Source organism: Prionailurus bengalensis, chromosome D1, assembly GCF_016509475.1.
Source record: "Prionailurus bengalensis isolate Pbe53 chromosome D1, Fcat_Pben_1.1_paternal_pri, whole genome shotgun sequence".
Taxonomy (NCBI): domain Eukaryota; kingdom Metazoa; phylum Chordata; class Mammalia; order Carnivora; family Felidae; genus Prionailurus; species Prionailurus bengalensis.
Genome location: NC_057346.1, coordinates 15650970 through 15664519, shown reverse-complemented (window position 1 = coordinate 15664519; position 13550 = coordinate 15650970). Strand labels below are relative to the sequence as shown.

The window sequence follows — 13550 nt, the reverse complement described above, 5'->3', positions numbered from 1 at the left end:
CAAGGGATCCGGCTGGAAGATAGTACACATCTTTCATCATGGGGTTGTGAGGCCTTATGCAAATCTGAGCCTCCCTGGGGCTTCAGTAGATAGTGGCGTTTATTCAGAGAATGTAATTGAGATTTAATATGTGCCAGAGACCGTGTGGCCCCCAGACAAGATCCCTGCCCTTAGAGAATCTCTGGTATGGTGTGGGCAAGAGAGGCTCGAACGAATAACCAAGATACGATGTGACGTGTAATGATAAGGGCAAAGGAGGGGGTGCACCTGGCAGAGAGCAGGGAACGGAGGAGCCCCCAGGGAGAGGAATGGCACGCACTAAGGCCCACTCTCGTACAAGGGGTATCGTGTTCTAGAAGTGCACAGAAGTGCCACACCGATAGTGATCCATGCATCCCCCTCATCCGAATCGCCTGGGGTGCTTGTTAAAATGCACCCCCAAATCAGAATCTGTGGATTGGGGTTTAGAACCTGCTTCATAAATGCCCCGAGGTGATTCCTATAGACACTGTGGTCTGAGATCTGGTAAGCGACTACAGGGTTCTCAGACTTTAATGTACAAACCCATGACGTGGGGATCTTTAAAATGCAGAGTCTGGCCCAGCAGGTCCGGGGTATGGTTGCTGCTGGCCTGTGGATCACAGTTTGGCTAGAGAAGGGCCAGGTCAGTGTTTCTCGAACTTGCATGTGCACCAAAATCACCCGGAGAGCCTGTTAAAAACACGGGGCCAGAGTTCCTGGTTCGGTAGGTCTAGGGTTCAGAGGACCCAGGAATTTGCATTTCTAACAAGTTCCTAGGCGGTGCTGATGCTGCTGTCCGGGATGGGACCACACTTTGAAAACCACTGGGCTGGTGCACAGGGCTAGTGGACAGTGGTGGCCCAATAGTGGGGACTATTGGGCCTTAGCCGCCTCTGGCCTCTCCCAGCAGGACTCTAACACATGCCCGGGGACCGGGAAGGGTGCGGGCTGTCTCAAGGGGGGCTCATTCTTCTTTCCGTCCCCTCCCTTACAGTGCTTACCGGACAACCGAGGTGGCCCACGGGGATCTCACCAGCAGCCTCTCAATCTCCACATACAACTCTACCCTCCAGGAAAGCCTCTACAGGTGCGGTGGGGCAGGCCAGGCTGCCCGCCTGTGCGCAGGGAAACGGCGGAGCGCTTTGAGTCGGGGACCCCCTCTCCTTTGGCCTTTCTGGGACCCAGCCTCCGGGAACCCATCGCGAATGTCAGGAGCATCCCAGAAACAGTCCTCAGTTGCCACCTGTCTCCCGACTTGAAAGTCCTGATTGAAGCTCGGTGCCGAGAGCACCTCAAGGTCAGGGGTGGCACAGAGTTTATCCGGTTGCCGGAGACCGCGAGTGAACCCTGGGGCCACCAGGCAGCCAGGTGTTTGAGCTGGAAGCTGCTGCAGGGAGGGGGCTTGGGGTGGGCGGGGTGGGGGGGAGAAACGTCACGGGGGTGAGCAGGTGCAGGGTAGGGAGCAGGAGCAGGAGTGCCGGGTGCCTGTGGTCAGGGACAGGGAGGCCCCACTGCCAAGCACTGGCCCCCTCCTGGGCCTTGCCCTCTGTCATCTTTGCACTGTGGCCCCGCCCTTGTCGCAACCCCACTCCCCACTCAAGGGGAGGCTCCAGCAGCTAGCAGTGTTTACCCTGGGGAGGGGAAAGAAGAAACAAGACTTCCAGAGCAAAAGGGATGGGGAGGGCGGGGGGGGGGGCGGGGGAAGGAAGGGAAGTGAATCAGCCGTACCCTGGATGCCTGCTTTGTGTAGGTGTTTTGCGTGCTGCGGGGCCGGCAGAGCATTGAGGAACTGTCAGAGGAGGGTCAGGCCACCTGTTCAGCTGTGGAAAGATGCTGGGACAATGAAGTCATGAGTTCAGAGGACATGGATCTATGCAAATGTGTGCCATCTACCATAAGAAAACGGGGGGTGGGGGTGGGGACAAGAGTGGGGATGGTTTGCACTGAGCCATCCCCATTCCTGGAGAAAGCACTAGAAAGATCTGTCTCTCTGGGAGGGACATCAGAATCTCTCTCCGATGCAAAGGAGACGGGATAGGAACTCAGAGTCAACCAGGGAAGGCTTCCTGGAGGAGGTGTTTAATGTGCCCTTTTCACATCTTCTGCGTCTCTTCCTGCAGGTCTGAATGCCCTTCCCAGCAGTATGTCTCTCTCCAGTGTTCCCGTAAGAAGATGCTCTTCCTCCTGGACTGTGTGGCCTGTGTGGGGGGGGAGTCAGGGAGCAGAGGGGTGGGACCTCTCTGGGGGCGATGGTCAGCCCTGGGGGTCCAAGCCAGGAAGACGGTCTTAACTAGCAGGACTGCTTCAGGGCTGGGGGCCCCGTAAGGCACTGAGACAGTCTCAGGGTGGCATTTGCCCTTCTGACTCTGCCCAGCTCAGCAACCTTGTTCCTACAAGGGAAGCCATTCAAATCTCATGGATTCCGGGTGGTGGGAAGGACTGGGAGAGCCAGTCTGGACCAGCTTAAAGCTCCCGTATCAGTAGACGCGGAACTAGATCTAGGGCCAACATTTACTGAGTACCGTCTGTGCCGTAAGGCACCGGGCTCTTGATACACACGATTGCATGGGATTCTCACGGGGCAGATGCCATTACTGTCCGCTCGTTGATAAGAGGCCGAAATGTTTGCCTTGCTTAATGCAGACCGCTGGTAGGTGGGGAGTCAGTATCCAACCTCGGGTCTGACCCCAAACCCCAAGCCATGAATCAGCCCACAAGTGCTGTGTTCTCTGTAATGACCAGGTAGGGATGCTCCCCGGGGCAGGCAGGCACGGGGACTACAGACGGAGTGCCCACCCCCTCCGATCGCTGCTGGTCCTTCACTCTGTCCCCTTTCGAAGAAAAAAGGACACGTGTCTGAACACACTTGGGGACTGCCCTCCTTGTCCACAATTTTGGGGGCACGATTCACTCCTTCTGGAAATGTTCCCTTGGGATCCATACAGGGTCCCCAGTAGCCCTGAATGACCCACTGGGGAGCCATGTGGGCACAGACCCACCCGCACATCAGGGAAAGTTCATGTCTCCTTTGTCTGCAAATGATAGAGGTCCCTGTCACCATCCCCATCAATTCAGGGTCATGTCAGACTTGCTCTGCTTCCCCGACCTCCTGATAGCAGCCTTGGGGTTCACCGTCACCACCTCGATGTTTGGCACGGTGCCCAAAGCTTCAGGCACTTAGTAAGCCTTTGCCAAGGAGAGAAGGAATGAGTGGCAGGAAAGAGGAACCTGCCTAGGATGCAACTTCGTGCTGGGTGATCCCAGAAGTCTGACCTACTGCTCTGCTTTGGCAGGAAGCAGCCGAGCCACATCAGATGAAGTGAGCAAAGCAGTGTCCGTGGGCGGGTGGGTGCCCTCAGGATGAGGCTGCCCGAGCCTGCCCTGGATCCAGGGAGCACGGTGGCGGCTCTGAGGACAGCAGAGGTCCCGGTTTGTCTCTTCTGCCTCTTCCCAGACTGTGGACTGAGGGCCATGACCGGGCGGATCGTGGGAGGGGCGCTGGCCCCAGAGAGCAAGTGGCCTTGGCAAGTGAGTCTGCAGTATGGCACCACGCACATCTGCGGGGGCACGCTGATCGACGCCCAGTGGGTGCTCACCGCCGCTCACTGCTTCTTTGTGTAAGTACCCGGAGGGGGGGGGGCTGACGCCGTGCCTCCCGGGTTGGGGATCACCAGGAGGGCCCGATGGCAGACTCACTTGTCGGTCAGCAGAGGAGGGTTTGGGCTGTGACCCGGCCCCCGAGGGCAGGCGCCACTGGTGCGGCCGGGGCCGTGGTTTGAGGTTGCGATTTGGTCCTGGGGAGTGTGAGTTGGGGCTTCTGGTTCCGAGCTCGGCCCAGAATGAGAAAAGAACCGTGATGACCCCGAAGGGAGGGTGAGGCGGGCCTACATAAGGGCTTGGGAACCTGCCCCTGAAGAGGTCTCTGCTTTCTGCAGCAGGAACTTACAGGAGGGGAGCCCGAGGAATCGGGAACGCAGATCCGGGAAGTGAGGGATGGGGATCGTAGGGAGGGTGGAACAGTCGGCTTCTGACCGTCACCAGCCAGGCTTGTCCCTTTGAGCCGGTGAGCGGGAAAGGGCCTTGCGGGGGGCGGGCGCTGGCTTCCCCAGTCGCGAGTGAGTCTCTGGCAGATCCATTTGTGCCGAGGTGTGGCCTGTCCACCTTGTAGGAAACTTGGTGGCATGACGAGGAGGCGGTGGGGGTAGAGGCTCACAGGTTGTGCCCGTGCCCTCTCTTTATTACTGGGAGGTGCAGAGTGGCCGGTTCACGAGGGGCTTGTGGAGGCAGGGGATTGTTTTGGAGCCCTGGGCTGGGATAGACGGCTCCCCTTAGAGGTCATTTCGTCCATCCTCCTGCCTGTAAGCTGCAGCCACGGCCGCGGCTCCCTGGGTGTAGCAGGTGCTGCCACTGGGCTCCACCAGACCACGGTCTCTTGTGGCTCCTGCAGGACGCGGGAGAAGATCCTGGAGGGCTGGAAGGTCTACGCGGGTACCAGCAACCTGCTCCAGCTGCCTGTGGCGGCCTCCATCTCCCAGATCATCATCAATGGCAACTACACGGACGAGGAGGACGACTATGATATTGCCCTCATGCGGCTCTCCAAGCCCCTGACCCTGTCTGGTGAGTGGATCGACACCGGCCACACCCACCCCGGCTCCTCCAGGCGACCCTCAGGGCCCAGCCTTGTGGCCTCCGTGCACCCCTTTTGGGGTTCCCGAGTCTCAGCACGGTGGCGGTCAAAGGCTCTTAGGGGTCATTTATTGCAACACCTCTACTTTACCATTGAGGAAACTGAGGCCCAGAGGCTAGAAATAAGGTTGTCCCAAATGACACATCTCGCATCGCAAGCTGGTGACAGAGACAAGGCTTGGATACTGGTCTCAATCCAAGTACATAGATCGAATTGTTTCATGTGTCTTTATTGAGCACTTACTAGGGGCTGGGCACCGTGGTAGGCGTTTTACATCTGCGGTAACACTACACTCTTCACAGCCAGTCCTGTAGAGCAGGTACTCTTGCTAGCTTCGGTTTACCTTTGAGGAGATGGAACTTTCCAGAGAGAAGATTACCCAAGGCAATGAAGTAGTAAGTGGCCGCTCCGGGACTGGATCCAGGAGGGTCCCCCTCCCCAGCAATGCCGTTTGCCCTGGGCTCTCCGCGGGCCGATTGCTATGACAGCCGTGGAGAACACATTCCAAAAGTGGATTGCCACGGGGTTGACTAGAGGAAGGACATGCTCGGAGTTGTCAGGAGATCAAAGGAGGCTTCATTCATTAATTCACTCTCTCCTGTGCAAACTTACCAAGTACTTACTGTGTGTCTGCTGCTAGGTAACAGGCTGCACAGTTGCAATTCAGTTCTATTCAAATCGAACAATGGGTGACCCACACAGACAGTCCCCAGAGGCCGATGACGTGATGATGAGGACGGCTGGGGGAGCCACGGTGGCACAGATGGGGCTTCCTTGAAGGATAGCTGAGTGCATCAGGCTCTCCAGAAGCCTCCGAGGGCTCTCTGGTTAGTCCTGCCTTTCTCGTGCTCTGAGCCCGTGAGCTGGTCTTTCTTGGCACATTAATTACAGAGGTGGTATCGGTCATGACTCAGACACTGGCTCATCAGAGTGGGGTGAGGAGGAGGAAACCACAGCAGAGCTCAGTTGGGTGGGGCCGGTCCAGAGCCACACCACCCAGCCACCCAGCGGGCAAGCCCTCCCTGCCCTCTTCCTGTCCTCCAGCCTTGTTTGTGGAGCCTGGGACTGCGAGGTGAGGGGGCATTCCTCTGCCCCCGCCCTGCCCTGCCCCTCACGCCCACCCAAAAGGGGGGCAGTCAGGTCTACAGGACCAGGATAGGCCTTTCCAACCTTGCCGAACCCAGACTCCATTTGGCTAAGCTTCCAGATCTCCAACCACCCCAACCCCCCTTAAATGTTACTTGGAATTCCAAATCAAATTAAGTAATTTGTAAAACCAAATGAAAGGTATTACGATATCTCACGTGCTTTTCAGACTGTGGCAGGCCCCTCTCCAGACTCCGATAGGCCCCTGGGCAGGAAGCACACGTGTAGTCTGAGAAGCACAGCTTAGATTTATGTAGTCCTCTGGTCAGACCATGTGCCCTGAGTTTGGGTTTAGAAATCAGGCAGGTTTTCTTCAACTCCTTCGGCAGGCCTAGCACCTTGAAGTCACGGTACTATCGGTGAAAACTTACAAAAACTCACTGATACATGCAATCCCCCCATAAAAACGAGCGGGATGTATAACAGTGTGACATGTTTTTAAGACCCTACATCTTAAAAAATGAGCATATTTTAAGAAATGAGGTTTTGCTTTTTTTGGTTAATTATTGATGCCATTCCCTCATTTATTTTTTTTTTTATTAAATTTTTTTTAATGTTTATTTTTGAGAGAGAGAGAGGGACAGAGCATGAGCGGGGGAGGAGCAGAGAGAGAGGGGGACACAGAATCCCAAGTTGAGTCTGTCCGCACTGAGCTGTCAGCACTGAGCCTGACACAGGGCTCGAACTCACCAGCCTCGGGATCATGACCTGAGCCAAAGTCAGACGCTTAACCGACTGAGCCACCCAGGCGCTCCCTCCGCCTTTTTTTTTTTAACCCTCATTTATTTTTTGTTTGTTTACTCTCCAGCAGACGAACGTGTTAGACACCAAAACTTAAAGCCCACTTTATGGAAGAATCTAGCATTGATTCTCACTCCCGCCCTCCCTTCCTCTGTGTCTGTCCTTCCTTTCTTCCTTGCTCTGTTTGTTGAGCACGTTGCACGTGTCGGGCACTGTTCCAGATGCAGGAGGCTGCAGTGAGCGTAACAAACAATTGAGGACACTGCAAACATTCTATCACCTGAGAATTTCCTCTTGCAAGTTGGGGTTTGGTGGTCCATGCCCTGGTCTATCTAAGGACGCCAGTCCTCGGAGAGAGCTTGTGAAGTGATCTCCAACAACACCTTCTAGATGTTTCTGAGCACGGGAGCAAGTGAGCAGTGGTTTTGTGGTCTGTGCCTCTAGGGCTGTGCTCTTCCCGCCTGGAGAGGTTGTCTGACCTGGAGGGAGTGCCTCAGGCCCTGACCCACCAGTGGGTGCTCTCCCCAGACCAGGCGGGACACATCACTGAGATGCCATGGTGAGAATGCCTGGAACTTAGCCTGTGGCTGCTCTTTGCTCTGATGGACGGGCACGGAGGAGGCTCAGCCAGGAAAGCCGCTCTAAGAAGGGAGAGATGTGTGGCCACCCAGGATCGGCTTGGCACAGGGGAGCTTCCAAGGCCTATGCTTCTGTCCACAGGGCACCCACTGAAATCAGAATGCTTGAGGGACTCTGGTAGTACCCTTTACAGGCTGGAGGGTCAAGATGAAGTGACTGAGTTTCTTGCCTGGTCAGTTCAAGGGCCCAGAAGATTCAGAACCAGTCTGGGGGCAAGGAGGAGGGTCCTAGGACACTGGGACTCCCGTCCCTTTGAGCTACCCTCCCAACCAAAATCTCCGGCCTTGTCCCCGCACTGATGTCTTGAGGTCTCCTTGCAGCTCGTGTCCACCCTGCCTGCCTCCCTATGCATGGACAGACCTTCAGCCTCAATGAGACCTGCTGGATCACAGGCTTTGGCAAGACCAAGGAGACAGATGGTGAGGGGCCAGAGATGCTGGGGTATGTGTGTGCGTGCATGTGTGTGTGTGTGTGTGTGTGTGTGTGTGTGCATCTGTATGGAGTGGGTGGAGGTGATGTGTTGGGGTATATAGAGGGGGGCCTATCTAGATGAGGGTTTGGGCATTAGGGATTCATGGGCCTGGGTGTGGATGTCTGCATGTTCACCTCACTCCCACACATAGCGGACTGTCTGGTAGCCCGTAACAGAAACTTTTAATCTCGCGAAGTCCACCCTCGACCCAATCTCCCCATCTTACACATGAGGAAACCGAAGACCTCCGGGGCTAAGTCACTTGCCCACCGTCACCCCGGTACTTTCCAACAGACAGAACTGAGTCTAGAACACGGTTCTCCTGCCTCTTTTTAAAAGTGAAAAAAAGAAAAAAAAGGTTGTCTTGGCACGGGCAGCGTTAGTCAACCGAAAGGAGAAGTCCCAAATGTACGAGTGAAAAAAATCCCAGCTGTTGGCACAGGCTTCACTAACCTCAGCTACTTTTGCATACGGCTACGGAAGTTCAGAAAGCTCTCCTGTACGTAGACACAAGACGTGTTTGTACACAGGTCCGTACATGAGGGCCTGGACATTTATTGCCTCCGAACTCTTAGGTGCCACCTCCCGGTGAGGAGGCACCAGCGTTTCATTCCCATACCTTACGAGAAAAGAAAGACTATTTCCAGGACTGACAACACTGTGCTGCCTGTGTTCAGACCACGTAGACTTCGTGGCTCAGATCCTTCCATCGCTGCAGACCACACCAGGTGCCTGCGTCCCCCTAAACAGCTTTGCGCAGAGCGTTCCAAAGTAAAAGCCTGTAAACCAACCCAAGGTGGGGGTGTATATCCCCACGTGTATGTCAAAGCGGTTGGTGTGACAGTGCCCTCCAGCCAAGCCCACCTGGAAACCCTCCGTAGTTGAGAACACCTTGGGTTCCTTGCTTACTGCACTGAGGGGGGGACGTGTACCACGGAGAACCGTGAAAGTCTTACTAACAGAGTGCTAGACAGGACTTATCATAGGACCTGGGTGGTTTGGGGATGCAGGTTCAGAGAAGCGGAGCACTTGTCCAGACTGGATGCTTTCAGGAAGCAGGAGTAATTCCACGATTGGGTATCTTAATAGTCTCCTCTAGGAGTTAAGAATAAACTGAGTCGAAAGCTCTGATGGGTGAATAAACGGTAGCCACTCCTACTGGCTGGGAGAAGGGATATTTGGTATTTTTGTGGTTTGCGCAGTAACCTCCCTTAAGTTTCGTTTATGCTCAAACAAGAGTAAGGTGGCTTCCCCGCCATCACGGACGGAGTGGCCTCGTCCGATGTCGGCTCCGATGTTTGGCCCGAGAGCGCCTGGCTGGCCTCACTGTTAGACTCTGGCTAGCTGCTGGGGGCAGGGCCGCTGTTCCCTTGCTCAGTGTGACGGAGCGGTGACCGGCCCGGGAGCAGCCCGGTCCTGATCTCGGCCCCAGAACTGACCAGCCGTGTGACCGTGGGCACGTCGCAACTTCGGCCACGAGTTTCTCCAACTGTAAACGGATTCATTGCGCCCCTTCCGGGCACCTAGTTCCTGAAAACCAAATGAAATGGTGGATCTGATGGCGCTTTGAGTACAGAAAGGCGCCGTGCAGCGTGCAGGCAGCCTCGTGGGCTGTGAGTTTGAACGTGTACGGACGTGTATGTCTCTGTTAAGTGTGTGGGAGTGTGTGTGCGTCCGTACGTGCTGGGGGGCCAGCCGTGGGAGTGGTGCCCTCCGCTTCCGGGAAGCTGGGAGTCCGGGTCGTGGGGTGAGCGGCTAGAAGGCCGGGAAGCTGCCGGAAGTCTCACTCTTTCCCATCTTCTCTTTCCTCGACTCCACTGAAGAGAAGACATCCCCCTTCCTCCGGGAGGTGCAGGTCAACCTCATTGACTTTAAGAAATGCAATGACTTCTTGGTCTATGACAGTTACCTTACCCCAAGGATGATGTGTGCTGGGGACCTTCGGGGAGGCAGAGACTCCTGCCAGGTGAGGCTGCCTGGGAGAAGGCTGGGGTGTTGGGTTTGGAGTGAGAATCTGGTGCCCACTGTTGCTTGCTCAAGGACCACCTCCCGTCCCCTGCTGATAATGTGTGCTCCCTCCTCCCCGCCCCCCCCCACCCCCTGTAGGGAGACAGCGGGGGGCCCCTGGTCTGTGAGCAGAACAGTCGCTGGTACCTGGCAGGAGTCACTAGCTGGGGCACAGGCTGTGGCCAGAGGAACAAGCCCGGTGTGTATACCAAAGTGACAGAAGTCCTCCCCTGGATCTACAGCGAGATGGAGGTGAGAGCCTGCAGGGGGTGCTGCGCGGGGCAGGCTGGGAGCTCCCAAAGGTGGGGTGCCTGCAAGAGGGCCTGGGCTTTCCCCAGGGGCTCGGCAGAGTTCCCCTCACCCCCTTGTGCTTGGGGTGTTCAGAAGACTGGGGCAGGACAGCAGTCGAATGGTAGGCCGACCCCAGCTGCCCGTGTTTCTGTCCCTCAGATTCTTTCCCCTGAAGGGTTGAAAAGGGGTGGGCCCAGGCTGGGTGCCGGCCCCGGGAGCACCGTCCTCCCCCCCCCCGGGATGGCCAAGGTGTGAGTTCACACAGCCCGCTGGAGGGGCGTGTGCAGGCGGCCTCCCTCCTTGGCAGGAAGTTAGTCTCGTGGAGATGGGGGAGGAGGGAGATTTACCTCCTCCTCTGCTGCCCCTGCTCAGCCCCTACCTTCCCTGAGCCTCCTGTCTTGGCTGTAAAGCAGGAGCTCCGTGCTCCCCTCTCCTTCCTCTGCCAGAGCGAGGGCAGAACAGAGAGCTTGGGTGGGCCACTCTGGAAATCCAGTCCGGTCGGTCTCTCTGCTTCCATGGTTCCTCGTTGCTGCTTGTCTCCGAGGAACAGTGCCCAGTGACAGCTGGACTGGATTTTAGGCTCTGGACCCCCACCTTCGGCCTCTGTATTCCTGGCCCACCCTCACCCTCTTCTCCCTTGTTCTCTTCCTCAGAGTGAGGTGCGCTTCCGGAAATCCTAAGCAGCTGTCCTGTCCCACCTCACAGCCCTGGCTGCATAAAGACTCTGGCCAAAGTGACTGGGCCATTTGCAGTGTCATCTGGGCCAAAGGTTCCGAGGCACCTGCGTCACTCCCACCTACGCTGTCTACTGCCTCTGTGAAAGTGCACGTGTGTGTGTGTGTGTGTGTGTGTGTGTGTGGTTGCTCTCCCAAGGTTTTCCAGAAACCAGGAGAGCTGTCAGCCCTTTCCAAACCCCAGGCTGGAAAGCACCTGGAGATAACAGTTTGGGCGCTGTGGACCTTCCTGTAAGGGCGTCCGTCACGGATGGAGGAGGTTGAGCCCAGACAGCGCCCAGAGGAAGGGCCTAGAAGATCACATCAGAAATTCCTGCTCCTCGGACCCTGGCTCAGAGACTAGCCCAGACTGAGAAGCCACCAGCATCGCCGCCGTCCTGGGATGGATTGCGGGTGTTGTCGGAGTACCGGGGCCGTCCCCGGCGGGAAGGTGCCCCCCCGCGGCATTACAAGCATCCTGCCCTTTCTCAGGCCTCCTGCGGGTGCCCTGGGTGTGGAGGGCTGACTGAGCGGTGGCTGCCCAGGCTGACAGCTGGCCGTGTGTGGTCACAGGCTACTGGCGCAGATTTTTATTGTATTTTTATATTCAAGAAATGGAACTGGATGTGTTTTTAAAGATTCTCCAAAACTTCCAGGAGCCTGAAGAGCTAACATCCATCACCCCAAACACTCCAAGAGACTCTTGGGGGCTGTACCATTCCAGAGTCTTGCTGAGTGTTCCTGACATCCAGGGACCCGAGGAAGGAGCCCCTTCGGGGCGCTTAGGGAAGAGCGTCCTCGCGTGGGCTGGCGGGCAGGCCATCACAGAGAGCCACGACTGTCGCTGCGTCCAAGGGCTACACCCAGGGTGTGAAGACATGGCTGCTGCTGCTTCTCCGTGGGCGTCGGAGCCCGGGGACAGTCCGGGTGGACAGACACCTCTCATACCCAGCGCTGTCCCGGACCTGCCAGTTTCTCTCAGCCCCTCCGCCTTTCAGTTTCTCAGCTGCTTCAGAAACAGCACGGACACGAACGCTGCCGTGGAGAGAGGGTGGACACTGTCCCCAGGCCCTCCAGATAGCCGTCGTGAAGGATCTGAGTTGCTGTGCTCCTGTAAGTTGTCAGTGTGCCTGGCCTCCGTGTCAGCTCGAGGTCTGGGCCTCCCTCAGCCTTTCCTGGCCCGTCCAGTTCTCCTCACTTTCCTGGGACTCCCAGAGGCAGGGTCCAAGCAGGGCAGCCCAGCCCAGCTCACGCAGGTGGCTGTCTGGGGGCTAGACCGCCCAGGAAGAGCAAGGCTGGGCAGAGCCCCAGGGGGCTGGTTGCATGGTATCGAGGCCGGGGGTCCGGGAGGGCAACGTTCATGTCCACGGCATCCCCAGCAATGGTTTTCAGCAATAAAAGTTGTGTGACCCGAAAAATGTCTTATTGGATGTTCTAGGGATCCCCTACGTAGAAAATTGAGATTCCCCAACCAGTGCCCAGGGAGCCTCAGTTTGGGTTCTTAGTTTGGGTTCCTCTGCTGTGGATTCTGCATATATATTTAGCCAGCCGGCCACCTCCCCACCATATCAGCACCTCCTCTGTCCTGGGTACCCACGCCAGGCCCCCGGAGTACAAAGATGATGACAGTGTCCTCAGGAACTCTTGGGTGTGACCCGGTGGAAGGTGGATGAGCGTGGACGCCATGCTTGGAAGCTCCCAGTTGCACCTAGAGAGGTCAGGGAGGGCTTCACGGAGGAGGTGAGGTTTGAAATGAATCTTAAAAAGTAGGTAAACCTTCACAGAAAAGCAGATGGGGTGGACGAAGGACAAACCAGTGCTCGTCCTTTTTCCTTTTTCCCTTCTTCCTCTTTCTCTGCCTCTGCCTTTGTCAGCCCAGCAAGAGGCATGTTTACCAGAAAGCCCCAAAGCCTACTCCATTATTTCCAAGACACTCAGATAGCTGGTCCCACTGGCTTCTGGAAGATCTATCCCTCCTAGCTGTGCACCTACTTTTCCTGCATCTGATATACTGACCTCCGTCATTGTGGTCCCGCTGATGAGTGGCCAGTAGCTGAGTGGGTGAGTGGCGGGGTGGGGGGGGGGGCGGGGAAGGGAGAGAGAATCCCAAGTAGGCTCCACGCTGTCAATGCAGAGCCCGACGTGGGGCTTGATCGCACATGATCTGAACTGAAATCAAGAGTTAGATGCTTCACCGACTGAGCCACCCAGGTGCCCCAGATGTGTCTTCTTTACTCTCTCATACCAACGTGAGGGGAAGTCCGTCCTTCCATTTTTTTCTCGCTCCATCCGACAAAAAGGCGTGGGGGAGGGGCAGCCACCAGGCTTAGTGTGCCAGCAGTGGGGGTAACGCAGCTACCCCCGTAGATCCCACAGCTCCCCACAACCTCAGTGGCTTAACCCAAAGGTTATTTCTCATCGGTCTAAACTTCCAGGGAGGGTGTCTGATCGGTGGGTGGCTTCCTCCCGCATTATTTTTCAGGGGCTCAGATTCTTTCTACCTCGTGATTTTGTCACCTGCTTCTGGCCACGGGAGAGAGGAGAGAGAAGAGGATGCTCTGGGCCAGCAGCGATGTGTGTCAATTTCGCCCCCATTTTGTGGGTGTCGACATGTAGGCACCCCCCAGGTGAAGAGGGACAGGGATATGCAGTCCTCGGTCGGTCCCCGGGCAAGAGCAAAGCCCTCATGTTGGAGGACAACCAGCTGTCTGCGCCCACCAGACGTTCATGGGTCACAGCCAGGCCTTGTGGCAGAGAGTTCAAGTGTAAGCCATTTATTTTCATTTCGCCTTAGAAACCAGACCCTTTTCCTTCTCTGCCTGGCTTCCTA

The 13550-nt window shown here is 56.5% G+C and overlaps 1 protein-coding gene across 3 annotated transcripts in view; it reads left to right on the top strand.

The window, feature by feature from the left end:
• TMPRSS13 (transmembrane serine protease 13) overlaps nucleotides 1-12138 on the top strand; it is a 29157-nt gene extending 17019 nt beyond the window's left edge. For 2 of the 3 annotated variants that reach the window (XM_043579455.1, XM_043579456.1), the window contains 8 exons: nucleotides 1016-1108; nucleotides 2142-2185; nucleotides 3476-3638; nucleotides 4469-4641; nucleotides 7558-7656; nucleotides 9533-9675; nucleotides 9816-9968; nucleotides 10661-12138. In XM_043579455.1, coding sequence (XP_043435390.1) covers nucleotides 1016-1108; nucleotides 2142-2185; nucleotides 3476-3638; nucleotides 4469-4641; nucleotides 7558-7656; nucleotides 9533-9675; nucleotides 9816-9968; nucleotides 10661-10687 — 895 coding nt within the window. In that variant the 3' untranslated portion in view covers nucleotides 10688-12138. The remainder of the gene's footprint in view (nucleotides 1-1015; nucleotides 1109-2141; nucleotides 2186-3475; nucleotides 3639-4468; nucleotides 4642-7557; nucleotides 7657-9532; nucleotides 9676-9815; nucleotides 9969-10660) is intronic. The other variant, XM_043579457.1, reaches the window with a different exon arrangement.
• The last annotated feature ends 1412 nt before the right edge of the window (nucleotides 12139-13550 follow it).